The 19,332-nt window shown below is 39.3% G+C and overlaps 1 protein-coding gene across 12 annotated transcripts; it reads left to right on the top strand.

The window, feature by feature from the left end:
- The first annotated feature begins 1,180 nt into the window (after positions 1 to 1,180).
- Positions 1,181 to 6,318, top strand: LOC148019954 (GABA transporter 1-like). 12 transcript variants are annotated; one of them, XM_087700163.1, is made up of 8 exons: positions 1,183 to 1,423; positions 1,748 to 2,314; positions 2,754 to 2,876; positions 3,008 to 3,102; positions 3,208 to 3,394; positions 3,718 to 3,848; positions 4,009 to 4,224; positions 5,778 to 6,318. In XM_087700163.1, the coding sequence occupies exons 2-8, from the start codon at positions 2,059 to 2,061 to the stop codon at positions 6,141 to 6,143; spliced, it is 1,374 nt and encodes a 457-aa protein (XP_087556289.1). In that variant the 5' UTR covers positions 1,183 to 1,423; positions 1,748 to 2,058; the 3' UTR covers positions 6,144 to 6,318. The 12 variants fall into 12 exon arrangements, with proteins under 12 accessions (XP_087556297.1, XP_087556296.1, XP_087556300.1 ...); XM_087700162.1 differs by having other exon boundaries at positions 1,489 to 2,314; XM_087700164.1 differs by lacking the exon at positions 1,183 to 1,423 and adding an exon at positions 1,437 to 1,612.
- The last annotated feature ends 13,014 nt before the right edge of the window (positions 6,319 to 19,332 follow it).

Here is a 19,332-nt window from a genome sequence, read left to right as displayed (position 1 = left end):
TAGTTTGGCTAGCAATGAAATCAAGACGTAACTCCCAAAAATCTGCTCTTTTCGACGCGCTAGGTTTACTTAGTGGATTGGGATTATAGTGTGCTTTATGGGTTTACTTCCTGAGGGATCAATAGCCGAGATCGAGGAGCATGACCGCGGTGGCTCTCATCCATCTTTGATCCCATCTCTCCGAGGTTATAAGGACCCTGTGGGAGATAGTCTTGAGGCTAGGACCCTGGGCCAAGTTCCAACCAGTTTGTTATAAATCCTCTCTCTTTCTCTCTCTCAGGACAGCTTGTTATGGAAGATCAACCAGTTTGCACCAATTTGATAGGAAGGTGTGAATTAGATATGCATGTCCATGCATTTGGAAGGTGTAAATTAGATATACATGTCAAATTATGCATGGACAAACTGGTGTTTTATTTTCCCTATCCTTTGTCTTATTTTTTAGAATCTGAAGATTTGTGCTCTCAGACATGCCAACACGAATGATCAAATCAGAGCTTCTTGAATCTTGTGTGTTAAAATAGTTGAATCTTTTGTCACTCGAGATGTCCTGATTCCTAACTCTTCTAACAACAATAACTATACATAAGCATAGGAAGGGTTTCAGTTTAAAGCTTGCCTATTTGTTCAGCAAGGCGCGCCTTGAGTTGGGTTTGCAATACACATTCCAATGTTGAGGCTCCCTTCCAAAATTCAGAGAGCAACTGGTTGTAGGTTGTACGATTTGGAGAGCGCCAAAGTTTCTTGGAGAGTGCCAAACTTCCAAGAATCCAAAGCTTCATGTTCCAAAACAAGATGCAAAAGAAAAGAACCATATGTTTGTGGATAAGCTATCTGTAAAGGTCTATCGAGGTTTATACATATAATATATACGCACATTGTACACACATATTATAATGATTTATATTTTAAAATTCAATATGAATGTTAAAATATTATGATAAATAGTAATTTATACATTATCTCTAATTTAAAGATGAATTATAATTTATACCTTGAAAATAAAGGTATAAATATATACAGATATTTAAAATTTTATTCAAAGATAAAATTTATCTCGTTCTTTAAGTTAAAGAATCACCCTTGGATATTATCCTTTGCATTAGACGATTGAAAATGGTCCTTTTTTTCAACTTGGGCCTTGAAAAATTACAGTAAAGGGCGGTTTTTCGTGGACACTAGAGAGAGAGCGAGAGAGCCAAATCGCCGATGACTAGGCCTATGTGGGTCTGACGGACCGTCTGTCTGTGTGGGTTAACGAAGAGAAGACGGAGCATGAGAGAGAGAGAGAGAGAGAGAGAGAGAGATATATGCAGTAGCTACAGCCTACGACCTGATCAGCAGTTGTAACTTGTCCCGCTTGCTACTTCGCTGTTCTGCTTTCCTGTTGGACAGCCTCCACTGTCCACATGCGGCAATACAGGTTGGCACTCTGTATAGATTTTTGTAAATAAATACATAATTACATATTTTTTCGCACTTTTGAAGGAAAAAGATATTGTACCTTCCCTTGAGCTCTTCAACTTTCAAATCACAAAATATGATGGCTCAATCATGGCTGGGGTTGCGCTTCAAATTCAAACGCAGACCGCACTGACAGAAACCACACCCAGTAAAGTCACCTAAGTCAACATGTTGTTGTCCTGTGTTCACACACTCTCTCTCTCTCCCCGGCCCCCCGGCCCGTAATTGCTTTGCATACAATTTTTGACAAAGCTCTTGTATGATCCCATTTGTTGATGATCAGGCTTGCACACAACAAGGATCTTGCTGCCGTGTTGGGATGTCCAAAGCAAGGATTCTACTACCAGGCTTGTAATTTGGGAGAGTTTTCCTTCTGCCAAGAGTCTGTGGCATTTGAGTCTCAGAAACAAAAACAATTGGTGGAATTGAGTCTCACAAACAAGCAGAATTTGTGAATTGGGGCCTGTTTCAAAAACTGGGCTGTAGTGGGCTGTACTGGGTGTATGAAAGTATGGCTGGATCAGCAGAATTTGTGAATTTGGCCTGTCTCAGTAACTGGGGTTGGAGTTGGGGCCACTCTCAGTAGCTCGGTGCATGGCAGCATGGCTGAGTCGATTGGGGCTTCTTCCTGTAACATGTCTGAAATCTGAGTGGTTCTCTTGCAGCGCAAGAAACAGGCTTTCAATGGCTGAACATGATAATGGTGCTCTGCCTCCTCATCCTGTTCATCCAGTCAAAACAGGCAAGGGTTCGTGGCGCCATGCAGCCTTCCATGTGGCTACCACAATAGCCACTCCAGCAGCATATGCCGCACTACCCTTTGCATTAGCGTCCCTAGGATGGGCTGCAGGTCGTACACACTTTATCTGGGGCACTGTATGTGGGGTGCCAGCCATATCTCCTATTTCTGTATCATATTTATGTGCCAGATCTCATCTTCATCACACCATATTTTCACATCTATGTATGTATAATTAGAAGTATTGGACATTTTCCCATGTGGGAAAAAAGGGCTCTTTTCCCTTGTTTTTCCCTACAGTGTACAACATCATGAGCGTCTGCTTGGGAGGCACCGCATGCTAGTCCCTCCTCCCAGAAGCTCATGATGTTGTCCTAATTCACAATGTGGGAACTATAGTGGGAATTTGTCTAATGCTTCTTTTGATGTCATGTTGCACTTCTGTGGGCCAATTTAGATTCACGTTGTCTTTTCAGTCTTCTCGTGTGGTTTCAAACATCGAATTCAGGTCCATATTGATAGAATGAAGTGGGTTCTTATATGGCAGCAGGCATGGGTATGCTAGTGGTGGGCACATTAGCCACATGGTATTGCAGTTTCCTGGTGGCTTCTCTGTGGGAGTGGGATGGAGTCCAGCATACCACATATCGGGATCTCGCCAAAAGCATTTTTGGTACTGCTAGAAAATGCATCTAGAAGTTAGATCTATGCTTCCTAGATGCCATACCTTGTGGAATGCATTCAAGTCTTGCCCATATGACAAATCTGCACGGTTTACTGATAAATTCATATCTTCTCTCATAGGCAGGCAGGGCTATTTAGCAGTAGCCTTCTTTCAGCAATTGGCATCCATAGGGAACAATATAACTGTACAAATAGCAGCAGGAAGCAGCATGAAGGTCTTGATATCAACTCTCTCTTTTTTTTCTTGGCCATTGCCTTTCTGCTTTTTAATCACCATTTGTGGTGATTTTTTTGGTAGCACTAAAGCTTTGCAATGACAGGCCATCTACAAGATTTTCCATGAAGACAACAAACTGACTCTTCAACAGTCCATTGCCGTTTTTGGGGTATTTGAGCTTGCTCTCTCACAGTTTCCCAACATCCACTCTTTGAGATGGGTGAATGCAATTTGCACTCTAAGCACACTTGGTTTTACTGCAACAGCCATGGCTCTGTCTATTTACAGTGGTAATCTTTGTTCTTCGCCACAACAGAAGTTTTTCCAAGGTCACATGCACACAATAGAAACCACTCATCTTACAGGAAGGCATGCTGCTTTGCAGGCACATACTCAACGTGGGTACAGAATGGTATATGCACATACATAAGTAGACACAAGAAGAAGATAGAATATGCTTGCATATATATGATATGTATACATGATGCAATGTTCAGAATTGTGCAGTTATATCTGTACAGCAGTTAAGTACATACGTGGAATGATAGGACATACTTGCATAGGTATGGTATATGCATGCGTCTTGTAAGATCTAGCTGAACTCTGAATGCAGGACTACATCTAGATCGTGCAATAATAGACTATCAGTTGCATGGCACAACATCAACGAAGGTTTTTGGAGTCCTCAATGCTTTGGGTACAATTGCATTCTCATTTGGAGATGCTATGCTGCCTGAGATACAGGTCTGAGGTCTTCCCCAAACAATGCTTCTCTTATCATAATGAATTGCAATGCTATAGTCTTTATCAGTGATCAGATGTGATAATGATGCTGCATGATTATTGCTTGAATCATGCATCTTCTGATCTTGCTAGCTAAGTTATGATTCTGCTATAATCACAGTCCACTTTGAAGAAACCTGTAAAGACAAACATGTACAAGGGTGTCTCAGGAGCATACACAGTGATTGTCACAACCTATTGGACACTGGCATGTGTTGGTTATTGGGCGTTTGGCTCCTCTGTGGCTCCATACTTAGTCAATTCCTTAACAGGTCCCAAATGGGCACTTGTGCTTGTAAACTTGTTTGCAATTATTCAAATTGCAGGATGCTATCAGGTACTCTGTATGTTGCTGAACAAGTCTTTTTTTCCTCAATCATCACAGTTAGATCTCATTTCTGTTGCCAAATAGTTATATTTCATGGGAGAAGTTGGATGCTTTGCATCAGCAGAATTGAAATAAATGTTGTTCATTGGCCATGGTAGAGAAGCATTTTTCATGTTACTAAGATGCAGGTTGGACTGCCGTACATATGTGCATACTGAATTGCTTGTCAAGATCTTTGTATAGACATCAATCCATTAAAGGGCTCATGTCAATTATTTCTGGTAGCAAGCAGTATAACTTATCTGTAATCCAAGTAAGAAGCGTTAGGGTTACTAGTTGAAAGTAAGCAGAAATCTATGATGCAACAATCAAAGATCTCAACAGGTGAAAATGCATTACCAGGTTTTCTAAAGAGGTGAAAAGGCATCATTAAGCAAGTCCTAAAGACAAGAATATCAAAGCTACTTGTTTGAAAACCATGCAAAACATGACCATTAGTGCGCACAAATGTGGTGTAGGCGACATGGTTCTCTATATATGGAAGGACTAGATATTTGAGGGAAGTATATATGGGATATTATTTCTAATGAGAGCAAGCAAAGAGAACTCTTCATCTTTGTAGATGTTTTTGCTATAAAAATCTCATACCTTATATAGATGGTTTCCCCCCTTACATTAGATGAAATGTTGGAAGGTTATTTCATACGGGTTGTAGTTGAACAATTTGAGCAGTAGACTGATGATTCCAGGGATATAGAGATGTGCATCAAAACAAAGTCATAATAGAACTTATTAACCTTTAACCATTATGATAGACACTCATTCCAAACTTTTACTTTCATGACTCTCCTATCTTACGATCCTTGTAGCATGACTCTTTATTGATCTTTTTCTCTCACACCAAAAGAGAAATATCAAACATCAATCTACTTACATGCCCCGTGGCCATAATAAGGTTTCATTGACTAAGTTGACAAAAATAATTTAGGCTCCTAATAATGAAAGATATTTGATAGTTTCTACATTGAAGGAGATAGATACTAGGAATTGATCCCTTTATCATCTGCTTGAAATTTTAAACATGCTTGCTAGTTTCTACACCCCAATTTGAAAAGGGGTCTCATTCCATGCTTGAAAAAAGCTAAACATGTTAGAGTTGTCACTTTTGTGAAAGGTTCATGTTTGAAGTTGACCCACTTGATCTTTGGGAATGAACCTTTCTTAAGCAAGCAAGTTGTGCTATTTTTGTTGCTTAGCTCTCGTGTATTTGATTTGGAATAGAGCATATCTTTTCTACAAAAGGCCACAAATTTCATAAGCTCTTAGTCAAAAACTTTCATATTTAGCTCCTTTACTATTAGTGTAGAGGAGGAAGCATTTTGCCAAAGCATTATAAAAGCCTTGTGGCGTTATCTTGGTTCTAGCATGCTTTATTTCACTTCAAACAAAATAGTAAAAGCTCTTCATTTTAAACAAGTGGTATTTGTGCTTTATGCATGTACCACTTCAACAAACTTTAATTGAGCAATAGAAGTTCTCTAACATTGTATTGTGCGCAACAGATCTATTGTAGGCCAACATATGACTACTTTGAGCAGAAGATGGTGAAAATGGCTAAATGGCAAACTCGGCTAATGCGATTAGCATCGACAAGCATTTATATAATTGTCATCACAATAGTAGCAGCTGCATTGCCCTTCTTTGGTGACTTTGTGGCCTTATGTGGGGCATTTGGATTCACTCCTCTTGATTTCATCATTCCAGTCATTGCATACCTTGTTGTCAGACATCCTAAAGGTTTTCCACTTTGGGCCATCAACCTCTCTATTGGTATTATCTACACTTGTGTTGCACTTCTTGGAACCATTGGGGCCCTTCGATTCATTTCAATTGACACTCAAAAATACAAACTATTTAACAACATGTAAAGAAATCCCAACATGTGAACAAATCCCTTATTAATCATGTTGCAGCATAATTATTGCATACTTGAGCTAATAATGATGTTTTGGCTTGATAATGCAATAATGAGTAATGTAGTCTCATTGTAAAGCATGGTCGATGTGACCTACTTTAGCTCCAATTGAAAATACAAGTTTATGACTTAATTGAGTAGCAATGGGAGTCTTGAAGATTATTAGAATAAGGCCTCATTAAGTAGTGTAGAGAAGACTCTTTGATCGCTAGACATTGATTGAGAAATTGATCCTCACTTCTAAACGTAGGATAAGAGATAAGATTGAGCATAGTTAAAGGCCTCCACTGGTTAGGTCTAGACCTCTTCATCAACTTAACTTGACCTCAGCTTCCACAAAATTGAGTTAGTCTTTCTCACATTGAAGAAAAATCCTCCCTCAGGTTCAAAATTCGGGCTTCGAGTTGATTGAGCCAAGCACCATCTTTAGGTATCTTATTTGGTTGTTAAGGTGTGTAGCTGCTACAAAGCATCATTTTCAATGGTTTATGGAGAAGGGTAAAGGATAAGTTTTAAAGATGGCACGATTTTGTTGCAGGAATGAGTCATTAGCAGTGAAAGGTCAGAAGCTCTCCTTCCAATGGCTTTAAGGGGTAGTCTAATCTATGCCCAATTTATGGGACTCTTATCACTTTATAGGTTTAAAGGGCTAAACAATCCAAGAGCATGGGCATAACCATGTTGGTGGTTGAGTGGGTGAACAAGCCTTAGCACTATCTCTCACAGGGTCTTAAAGACCCTAAAGAGTTGGGATCTATGGCCCAAATTGCACTCAATACACGCAAGCAATTGTGACCACTGCTTTTTGAAAAAGTAAACCCAGCTTGCACTTTTTGATAAAGTAAACCTAGTTGAAAAAGTAAACCTAGCCCACAGAAAAGTGATTATTGAAAAATTATTGCCCAAAATTGACATGCTAATAAGTAAATACTACATAATACTTTAGAACTCACCAATCACAACATGTGTATAATGGGTAGTGTAATGGTCGAAGGTTTGCCTTGTTTTCAAGAGGTTATAAGTTGAAACCCTCCAAAATTTTATATATTTAAACTTCTCTCTTTGGTAAATTTTTGTTTCTCCTTAGAAGTTATTTCCTTAATTTTTATGTCTGCTTGAAAGTTATTCGCTTAATCTTTAGACTTGTGTCTTTGGTAATTTTTTCCTTAGATTTTTTTTCCATGGAAGTTATTTCCTCAAAATCTCCTTAGAATTTTTCTCTCTCCTTAGAAGTTAATTTTCTTAAATTGGGCTTTGAAAGCTTGGAAGGGGGGTTCAAGACAAAAATGTAAACTTGTCAAAGGTAAGGTCTAAATATTAAAAATTATTTGATAATCACTTTTCATTGGGCTAGGTTTACTTTTTGATTGGGTTTACTTTATCAAAAAGCACATGATGGGTTTACTTTTTCAAAAAGTAGTGGTCACGATCGCTCATGTGTATTGAGTGCACTTTGGGCCATAGATCTTAACTCTTCTGAGTCTTTAAGACCTCATGGGAGATAGTGTTGAGGGTGAGCAAGAGCATTGGAAGGTTTGGCATTTTTCCTTTACTATTGTTAAGGAGGATAAGCCATGTATTATTGGGGAAAATTAGGTAGGGAAGCCCTTAGTGATATTAAAGAAGAGTCAAATTTAAAAACCATATGGGTTACCTAGCTCTTGCTACTTTAGAGTGTATGTGGGAACCTTTCCTCTTCTTTTGTGGGATGCTCTAAATGTTCACTTCTTAGTTATCATTAACATATAATCACATGTTTCTTATATGAAAAATTGAAATCCCCAAGCCATGATGGATTGCCAACAAAAGTGGTGGAAAGCTTTGGCAATGCAATAATAGGAAAAGGATTTTAGGGGAGGAAACATCTCTAAGGAAGATAATATTTGGAACACAAGATATTTCCTTTGTCTAGGATGAGAACTTGAAAGAAGTAGACGTCTAGGTACTCGAAGTAATTGAAAGAAAAGATTAGGATATGAAATAGGCTAATATTTCACTTTAGAGGCTTCTAATGAGCAATTTCCCTACTACATATACAAATTTGGCCATCAAAGTGTCTTCCCTTGATGGCTACCATGTCTAAAGGACCTTATCTATTAGGGTATGTTCGGTAATTAGATCATTTTAGAAGATGATTAAAAAGCGAAACCGATGTCATTGGACTTGGCAACAAAGCAAGTATGGGGATAAACTTGTGTAAAAATCAAGAATATTTTGATGAAGAAATTCTGGATTTTTGGAGTATCATTGAACTAGTGATTATTGAAAAATGTTGTGTTCTTAAAAGTATTGTGATTTCATCCTTCTTAGCGGACAACCCTTGAGACGCAAAGAAGAAGTCATAAAGGCATGTTAATCTATTAAAAGGAGATCTCATGATCTTAAGGTTGTCTTTAAGTCATTGCTCAAAATTAATACACCCATACAAGGCTACAAAACTATGCAACATGTGGTTAGCGGGTTCACGGCTAGCAACATCCGCCAAGCCAACTAGTCCATTAAAAGGAGATTTCATGATCTTAAGGTTATCTATAAGTTGTTGCTCAAAGCTGATTCACCGATGGATAATATGCTTCAATTTGTCTTATGCAATCATAGAATTATGGATTCTTTGTAATTGGTAAAGTATATAGGTATCAATGCAAATAATGCTAGACATTACTTCCAAGTCAACAACAAATCGTTGGAGCCATAGATACTTAGTTGTAGTAATGAAGGTTTTTGGAGGAACACATCATTACCATAGTATGTGTAACAAATCTCCTAGGAGTGATTATATGAATAAGCATTATTAGATCAATTTGGAAAGGGAAAGCTATGTGAAATGCTTCAAACTTCTTAAAAAGAGGGTGCTTTGAATAGAATGGCCAATGCCTTCTTTTGCAATTGGCATCATTGAGGAAGCTCACAAGGCTATGTCTTTCCCATGTTGCATTTTTGTGATCAAAGGAAAGCAACCATGCGGTTTCTTTCCTTTGCTCACAAACCATAAAACAAATAGCACGCTTCACATGCAACAAATCGTGGGATCTACTTATAATGAATATATTTGAATGTATGTATCACACAAATTCTTAGACACTAGATGTGGGTTTTATGTGAGTCAAACAATTCATACTTTCTACATCATTGTTTTCATAAAACCTTCAAATAGTGCATCCTTTGGAGTCACATCCTTGGATACATTCACACCTTAGATATCTCCTTTAGTTGATCCTAACCTAGAACATTTAATTATTACATAACACAATTAAAAATCATTCACATCTAGAAGAGCTTGTTGAACTTTGTGTGCGTGCGTGCGCGCGCGCGCACGTGTGTGTGTGTGTGTGTGTGTGTGTGTGTGTGTGTGTGTGTGTGTGTGTGTGTGTGTGTGTGTGTGTGTGTGTGTGTGTGTGTGTGTGTGTGTGTGTGTGTGTGTGTGTGTGTGTGTGTGTGTGTGTGTGTGTGTGTGTGTGTGTGTGTGTGTGTGTGTGTGTGTGTGTGTGTGTGTGTGTGTGTGTGTGTGTGACCACGTTATTGGTTAAGTTCAGTATCGACAATATTAAGGTTGTGAATTGTTCTCCTTGATGAAAACAACTCTAGCCACACATATATATTGAGGAAAGAAGACATGCAAAACTACACATTGACTTGAAGTATGATTTCTTAGATCATACACATCGTCAGGAAGTATTAGCCTCATTATTGTTCCCTTCATGTATGAAATATCTATGAATAGAACTCCCCCAAGAAATGATAGGATATATACATATAAAATCACGCAATAATTTTATGTACATGAAATCTAAGCCAACCCAAATCACCATATCCAAAGGCAACTAACACCACGATCATGCTTGGCATGGATTGGGCCAATCACTTGTGCAAACATGGCAAGTCAAAGATGTTAAATAGAATTCCTCTGATAGCATCAACACTCCTCTAGAAGTATTCCATTTGCACCTAGAGAGATGTACATATAGAGCAAGAGAAAATGATCCTCAGCCATTTTTTGTCCTACAAGAAAAGATAATAGGAGTTAAAGCATTTAAAAACTGAAACCATTTCTGAATCTAGACACCTTTTTGGCCATAGATAATGATCAAGAACATATCTATATCAAGAGAGGGATAGACACAATATAAATGGAGTGAAGCACATGACTAAGATTTGCATGATACATGCAATTAAAGGCTTTGCACGATATAAACATATCCATTCAACCCATTCAATGATAATGTGCTATTGCTTCAATTCGTTTTAGAAAAAAAGGCATACATATGTGTGTGTGTGTGTGTGTGTGTGTGTGTGTGTGTGTGTGTGTGTGTGTGCACATGCGCTGTGTGCGTACATATGTACACTCTCATTCACCTAATCCAAAACCAAAAATAGATTTTCCTCAATGTTAACAAACTCATAGTCGACACTTCATTCCCATAACAGCTTAACACTTACATTAGATATAAGCATTTTATTTCACTTATTGTCCAGCCTTTAGCTCCAACATCCTCACCAAAGTTATTCAACACACAAACTTTGCTAAATTGCTCAAACTTTCTTGGCACCTATAAGATTTCCAAATCCTAATACTATGTTTGGTTTGTTGATGCTTATAAATATGACTTCCAAGCAAAAAAGTAAATAATAATCCAATCTTAATTTATGCAGAACATCAAGCAATCCACTACTTTAATGAGATATCAAACACATTGTAGGGCCTACTAAAGGTCAAGAATTGTTAGTTTTGTTCAAGTTTGTGTAAAGGAAATGAAAAAATACGATGTAGTGTAAGTGAGCTAACCTAACCCTCCATTAGTATATGTTACAAATGGCTTACTTCAATTCAGAGACAAAGGGCTGAACCAACCTAACCCTTCATTAGTATATGTAATGAATGGCTTGCTTTAATTTGGAGACAAAGTGCTTAATCGACCTACGTGAAATTCAGCTTTGCAACAAGCATACTATAGAGATAGGAGCAAGTAGTGTAGAGTAGCCCAATCATGAGATGCAATCATCAACATAAAGATGAAGAAGAAAGGTTACACCTTTAACCTATGTTGTACAATCTAAGGCCTATCTAGCACCATCCAAATTTGAGCCAAATACTTAAATTAATCTAGTTTGTCCATGACATCCACATATACAATTGACAACTCATAAGCAAAGGATTCCTTGTAACTTGCCATTTTTTGGTCTATTACCCATGTCTAAGTGGCATCTAGAGGCACAATATTGAGCTCTTGATGAAGTTGCCGCACATGATAGCAATATTGTGCCTCTTGATGAAGGTGACACACATCATAGCAATGGATATGGCTAGTGTATTGAAAGCCCTTGCAGATGAGGGACTATGCTCACAAAATATGCACCATGGTAAGTACTTTAATGATGATGGTTGAATTGAGGTCCTCCCGATTACCAAGGGTGAACCTTCATCATCAACAACACAGTTATACTGGAAAATTCCTACATGTGGAAGCCTTTAATTGGACTTTAAAAAGGAAGCCATCTTGGAATATATGTTTTGGGATAGTTTGACGACCCTTTCATGTGCATGAGTTTTCTATGGTAGCCTATCACGATTGGAGGTTGGTTGAACTAAGCCCTCTCACTATACATTGATCATTTGCACACCCTCTAAAAGGTGAATTGGCCAGGCACGCATAGGAACCATAGATGATTTTAGTGGATATATGTCATCAAATGGCCATACTTTTATTTTTTCAGATTTTTTTTCAAAACTCAAGTAGGTTGAGTTATAACTCCAAAATTTTATATTTGCCAACATTTATAAGGTATATCAAGATTTTGAAGGCTCTTTTGCCATTCATGCAAACCAAATATTGAAATAAATATATTTAATTTGCCACAATGTTTATAAGTTATGGGATATATATATAAACATTCGCCACATGTACATATGTACTCATACACATAGTACATGCATAGACACATGTCACATACTACTTATCCTTGCTCCTTCTATACATACTCATACACATGGCTCACACACACCCCTTCGCACACACACATTACTTAGCATTACATCTACTCTTGTATTCATATATACATATACACAATCCTTAGAACCAAAAGGTTTGAGGTACTCATGGTCCAATAACTTAAGCTAGTCAGATCTTTGAAGTATGCATCTTGAAAGTTGCAAAGCAAGACGGAGCTCTACTTAAAACCCATAACTTCTAAGGGATTTCCCCTCTTCATAGATTTGAGCACAAATAATACATCCCCTTCAATGAATGGCTTATCCAAGAGCAAGCTAATTTCAGCAAGGTGCCAAAAGGACTCTCTCCATTTCCACATCCAAGATTTTAGCAACACACTAGGACCAATCAACAACACTCTTGGGCTCAACTTTGGCTAGCACTAAGAGATGCTTGTGGAAAAAATTAGCATATCCTAGTCATCACTAAAGGCGCATCTATTTTTGTCCTAAATAAATGTGATAGTCTCTGTTTGATGCTTAGCTTTGAGAGAATTGAGACTATCACCGATTGTAGGAAATGTGCAAAATGGTCACATTGATGAAGCTCTAAAATGCTTTGATAAGATGCGACATTACCTTTTTCCATCTCAAAGCCAACATGGGCCCATAACCAGCAACAACCGGCACACATAGGGGGACCCATGTGTGTATTTGTCCACAACCCACTACATGGGTGCCATAATATCATCTTGCTTCATGATTCATACCAAATATCCCCTCTCTCTATATGATAATCAACCCATACACTCCCTCTCTCAAAATAAAAAAGCACGAACTAAAATCTCTCTCTCTCTCTCTCTCTCTCTCTCCCTCCCTCCCTCTCTCTCTCTCTCATATACAAACACACACACCCCCTCTCTTCTTCCTTTTTTTTTCCTTTTTTCATAAAGTCTTCCCCCCCTTTTCTCAAAACCAATCTCTCTCTCTCTCTCTCTCTCTCTCTCTCTCTCCGCTGCTGCCTAGCCATGCATTACTTCTAATGTGCTGCAATGGTAGTCTTCACACTGACTCGGTATTCACCATGTCATTTTCTTAAGGCCTTCTAATATGTGATCTTCAGGTCATTTTCTACTGCCCTCCTTGCTGTGTAGTCCTGTGTGTGGTCTTCCTTAGCCAGTTCTTTAGGATAAAGCTTGCATGGACTGTTGAGATATCGAGCTTCACTCGTGATATGCCAGGGTGACCGTTGTGCATTTATGTCACCGACTTATCAATTGCAGATGCGGTTGGTAACCCGCCCATGAATAATAGCTAGATGACAGCTATCCTTATCTACTCTAGTTCGTGGCTCAGTTAGTATGCCACCTTAGTTAATTGAATTTGGTTGAGACCCATATATAGGGTTCTTCTATTTCTATGTACTTGAGTTCTTTTGGCTTACACAACTAAGAAGAGGAAAACTGTTTTCAGCCTCCACCTGTGTGTGTATTCCCCCATTGTGCAAGCAAGAAAGCTACAAGTGAGACTCCTTCCTTCTCTCCCACAATCTTGACATGGTATCAGAGCCTTGTTCGTGGTAAGGACCTCAAGAAAGCAAGCCAAGTTCGCGGTGTTGTGGTAAGAGGACCAGTGTTGCTTTCATTCTTCTGTTTTGGGAGCAAGTCTCTGCAGGTAGCACAGCCGGAAAGTGCAAGAGTGCATTGTCTCAGGTTGAGACGCCCTTCGCGGTGAAGCAAGAGGGCAGTATATGCTGCGGGAGAGGGCTTTAGCCATTGGTGACCCTGTTTTTTTGATTTGAGGCCATTTCGGGGCATGTTTTGGAAGCGGAAGTTTTCTGCACGCACTCAGGAAAAGGCCCAGTTTTATGCTGTGCGACCATTGTTCTACAGATCGGTGAAAAGTTACTGTAGAAATTGCATCGTATGCCTGTGCGCAGAGACATTGGGAGTTACAGAATCATCCTTGTTGCCTGTTGATGCAAAATCGTCACTAGGAAGTGACTGTGTGGTCAAATACCACTTTCATCAGTTTTGTAGATTTGCCCTTGTGAGGCTGGAAGCTGTGTTATTTGCAGTGACAGAATTTTTTTGCAGTGTTCTGTACAGGCGTCTGATTCTCTTTCACAGATTGTCACTGAAAAGCTTGACAAGAAAAACTTCCAAGCATGGAAGTTTAGAATGACGAATTTCCTTATGGGAAAAGGATATTGGGAATTTGTTGCAGGAAATGAAGAAGAACCAGTTCTTCCTGATGTTCCCAATCAACAGCAAATGCAGGCATTTAAAGCATGGCATGAGAGAGCCAGGAAAGTTATGTACTAGCTGCCTATCAGCATTTCAGACTCTATGATTGTGCATATTCAAGATGCAAGTACGCCAAAGGAGGCATGGGATACTTTGTCAAAAATGTATAGCACAAATACGCAAGCCAGGAAAATGCAGCTCAAGCAAGAGTTGCATAATGTGCAAAGAGAAAATATGAGCATCAATGACTACCACATGAAGGTGAAGAAGATTGCAGATGCACTTGCTTCCATTGGGTCGCCAGTGGAAGATGATGATTTAGTTTTTGTGACCTTGAATGGTCTAGGAAAGGATTATGCACAGTTCCGAACATCCATTTCCATCCGTGAAAGATTTCCTGATTTTGAGGAGTTGATTGCTCTTCTAATTTCTAAGGAGCAGAGAAATGGTGGTGCATCTTCTTCAGGAGGGACTTCAAAAGAAGTTGTCTTCTACTCAAATGCTGAAAGAGGTAGAGGTAGAGGTAGAGGAGGCCGATCTGGAGGCCGTGGTAGAAATCAGAATATGCAGTAAACTTAAGAAAACCAGTCCTATGGAGGAGGACGTGGTAACTCTAGAGGCAGGGGGAGCCAAAGAGGTCGTGGTGGATGGCAAAGAGGCCAAAATGCAAACAACAATGTTGAATGCTACTACTATGGTAAAATGGATCATATGGCTAAAGACTACTATAAAAAGCAGAATGACATCATGAATGGAAAATTGCAACAAGGGAATTATGCATCTTCTAGTAGACAGGGTGATGACAGAAATGAGCATTTGTTTATGGTGCAGCACATGACCAATTCTGTGACAAGTGCAGAAGAAAGCAACGATGTGTGTTATGTTGACTCAAGTGCATCAAACCACATGACAGGTCATGCAAAATGGATGCAGGATGCAAGGAAAATTGAAAAACTAGGATTTGTGGAGACTGGTGATGATACTGCACATCCTATTGTGCAGATTGGAAAAATTCATTTGTCTATGTAGGATGGGAAAAAGAAATACCTGTCGGATATATTTCATGTCCCAAATATCACCAAGAACCTGGTTTTTGTTGGTCAAATGATTAAGCAGGGCTACAGAAGTGAACTTTTAATTCATTTCTTGCTCTACAGTTGACATCTTGTCAAATTGTGCAAGTATTATGTGCCCTTATGGCAGGGCAATCTTTGAGGACCATTCATAGGTGCTATGAATTGAATTAAGAGGAGTTTTTTCTCTTTATTTCTTGGCTATGGTATCTTAATCTTTTCAGGATCTTTATTTGTAGCTCTCTTGAAGTGAAGCTCTTTGTCCTATAAGCCTTGTAATTGATTCAAAAGCCTTGTTCCTTACAATTTATATTGTATGTAATCATGAAAAGTTGAATGATCAGATGCTGAGTTGTTTATGATACATGTACTTAACTTCTTAATTCATGATTGCTCCAACTTGGCTAAGATCTTGCAATTGAAACTTTGTTAACATCTTCAAGGACTTGGCTTGAAACCTTCAACTCTTCTCTAATCTCTTCTTTCTCTAGAGTCTAAGCTCTTAAACCCAATACAATCTTCTCTCTCAAACCCCTGAGATTGACCAAGTACTTTTTGAACCTTTAGACATCTACTGTAATCTACTTATCTCTTGAAGACATCCCTCTAGTTATCTTGTTTAGTTTTCTTGCCAAACCCCTATGGTGACCTTCAACCCTACGTGCTGCGACACCATGCCCATGGTCAACATATCCAATCGTGAGTGCCTTCAAGGAGAATGCATTTGCAATTGATAGCTTATCAAATACTTGTTCTTCTTCTGCAAGAGATTCACATCTACCATACATACCAACCATCGCAGTACTCGTAGATAGCTTCTTGTCAAACCCACTCTAAAAAACTTCACCATGCCCACATCATCCTTTATATAGGCATGTGAAATGCCACAAGACTTGAAGCAAAGGACAAAAGTTACATCATCCACAAACATATCTTGCTCTTGCATCTCCTAATAACATTGTAAAGCCTTGTCATCCTCATGATTCTCACAATATGCCTTCATCAGATCAGTCCATCATACAACATCTCCTTTCAACATGTTGTTGAAAACACATAACCTTTTGCAATAGAACCATACCTTCCATACATGTCTACCAACACATTTCCTATCCTACCTGATTTCTTGACCTCAGTATGTATTTCCTAGCCTACTCTCTTAATGCCCCCAAGGTCCCATAAGCTTTCAAATACATGACAAATGTAATAGCATTTGCAGGTATGCTTTGCAGCTACATCATTTTGTAACATCTCAACGCTTCTTCACAAGGCCCATGTTCTACATACCCAGAGAGTATGGAATTTCATGTGACCACATTTGGAACTGGTAGATTGTCAAACACCAGCTATGCTTCTGCAAGGGAGTAGCATTTGTAGTACATGTCCACAAATTTACTGGCCACATACAAATCCCCTTTCAAACCCCTCAAAATAATATTCTCATAGTTAGAAGCCTTTGCAGGATTAAACAGTGATGGCATATAGCCTAGGTGTGCTACAGTCGTCATTATAATCAAAATGATAGAAACATGGTAGCCAATTTCAGAGTGAGTTGCTACTTATATTGCAATAGAAAAGCTTATCAGTGAAGGCATATAGTCCAAATTTGCTGAAATCTTACCTTACTTGGTTTAATTAGTGAAGTTGTTCAATGCTGGATGTGGGGAACATTGTTCAATGCAGAACATGGGGGCATGGTGGGTGGCTGGGGCATGCTGGAGGTTAACGAGGCAAGTTGTCTATGTCAAGATTGTGGGAGAGAAGGAAGGAGTCTCACTTGTAGCTTTCTTGCTTGCACAATGGGGGAATACACACACAGGTGGAGGCTGAAAACAGTTTTCCTCTTCTTAGTTGTGTAAGCCAAAAGAACTCAAGTACATAGAAATAGAAGAACCCTATATATGGGCCTCAACCAAATTCAACTAACTAAGGTGGCATACTAACTGAGCCACGAACTAGAGTAGATAAGGATAGCTGTCATCTAGCTATTATTCATGGGCGGTGTACCAACCGTATCTGCAAACTGACAAGTCGGTGACATAAATGCACAACGGTCACCTTGGCATATCACGAGTGGAGCTCGATATCTCGGTTCTCTGAACTTGCGCAGCTTCTCTGCACCCAATGCCTTCATAAATATGTCAGCTACCTGATCCTCTGTGCTGACATAAACTAGATCAATAAGACCTAGTAAAACCCTCTCCCGCACATAGTGATAATGCACCTCAATGTGCTTTGTTCTAGCATGATAGACTGGGTTATTTGCCAAGTGTATACTGCTCGTATTGTCACAATAAATGACAACTAGCCCATCTGTAGGCTGATGCATATCATAAAGTAGTTTATGCAACCAAGCTACCTCACATGCAGCCATTGCTACACCCCTATACTCAGCCTCCGTGCTCGACAAGGCAACTGTAGGCTGTTTCTTGCTGCTCCAAGTGACTGCAGCACTCCCAAAAGAGAACACATATCCACTCGTAGATCATCTATCAAAAATACTACTAGCCCAATCAACATCAGTGTATCCATACAACTGTATCTGAACCCCAATCTCATAAAGTAGTCCATACTGCAATGTGGACTTCACATACCTGAGTATGCGTCTAGCCGCATTTAAATGCGGTTTCCTTGGAGCCTACATCAAACTTCCTACTATGCGTCTGTACATAGTAGGGTCTTCCAGAAGCTCACCTGCATCTGCGCTCAGCTTCACATTCTGCTCCAAAGGAACTGAAATAGGCTTACAGCCTATCATCCCATATTTGGACAGCACGTCCAATCCATACTGCCTCTGTAAGAGCCATATCCCACTTGATGATCTAATCACCTCAATGCCCAAGAAATAACGCAGCTCCCCCAAATCCTTCATCCCAAACTTCTGCTTCAATAGCATTTTCACATGAAGGATATCTTCATCACTATCACCTGTGATAATCAAATCATCAACATAAATGACAAGCAGCATAATACATTTATCTGTTTTTCTCACATAAAGTGAGAAATCTACCTTGGAAATCTGAAAGCCAATAGTGACAAGATACTATCCTATCTTGTCAGACCATGCTCTAGGTGCTTGCTTCAAGCCATACAATGCTTTCTTCAACCTGCAAACAAACTTAGGATGAATAGCATGCACATAACCTGGTGGCTGCTCCATATATACCTCTTCTTGCAAATCACCATGCAAGAAGGCATTCTTTACATCCATCTGATGTAAAGACCATCCCTTTGATGCACCCATAGCAATGACTGCTCTTACGGTTGCCATCCTTGAAACCTGACTGAATGTTTCTTCATAATCAATGCCATATGTTTGTGCATACCCCTTGACTACTAATCTTGCCTTGTATCTGTTGACAGAACCATCTGCATTGTGCTTCACCTTATAAACCCACTTACAGCCAATTGCATTCTTACCTTTAGGCAAAGGTACCAATTCCCATGTAGCATTTGCTTCCAAGGCATCCATTTCTTCATCCATGGCTTTCTCCCATTTTTCTTTTCCCATGGCTTGCTCAAAAGAAGTGGGTTCTGGTTCCTATATCACTTTGACCATATATGCATAGTGAATGGTTGTAAATCCATCATATTTCAACCTATCCACAGGATACCTAGCTCTGGTAGACCTGCGCAAAGTAGGTTCACTCCCAGGTGCTCTCAAAACATCCCTGGTCTTCCTTACTCCAGGTGTAACAATAGAAGGAATACCCAACTCATCATCAATGCTCTGTTCTGAGCCACTGGATTCACCATCCACATAAGAGTGACCTGCATTCACATCAAACATGGGCTGATCTACCTTCTCTTTTCCTTTTCGTGATACATGCATACTACTATCTGCATTGCTTTGAGAAGATTCTCCTGATCTCAATCTGCCTGTCCATGGTGAAGAATGTG

The sequence above is a fragment of the Lygodium microphyllum genome, chromosome 19 (assembly GCF_053477565.2).
Source record: "Lygodium microphyllum isolate KBCC chromosome 19, Lygodium_microphyllum_v1.1.10, whole genome shotgun sequence".
Lineage (NCBI taxonomy): Eukaryota > Viridiplantae > Streptophyta > Polypodiopsida > Schizaeales > Lygodiaceae > Lygodium > Lygodium microphyllum.
The sequence above is the reverse complement of the archived record's forward strand: the minus strand, read 5'-3'. Positions and strand labels throughout refer to the sequence as shown.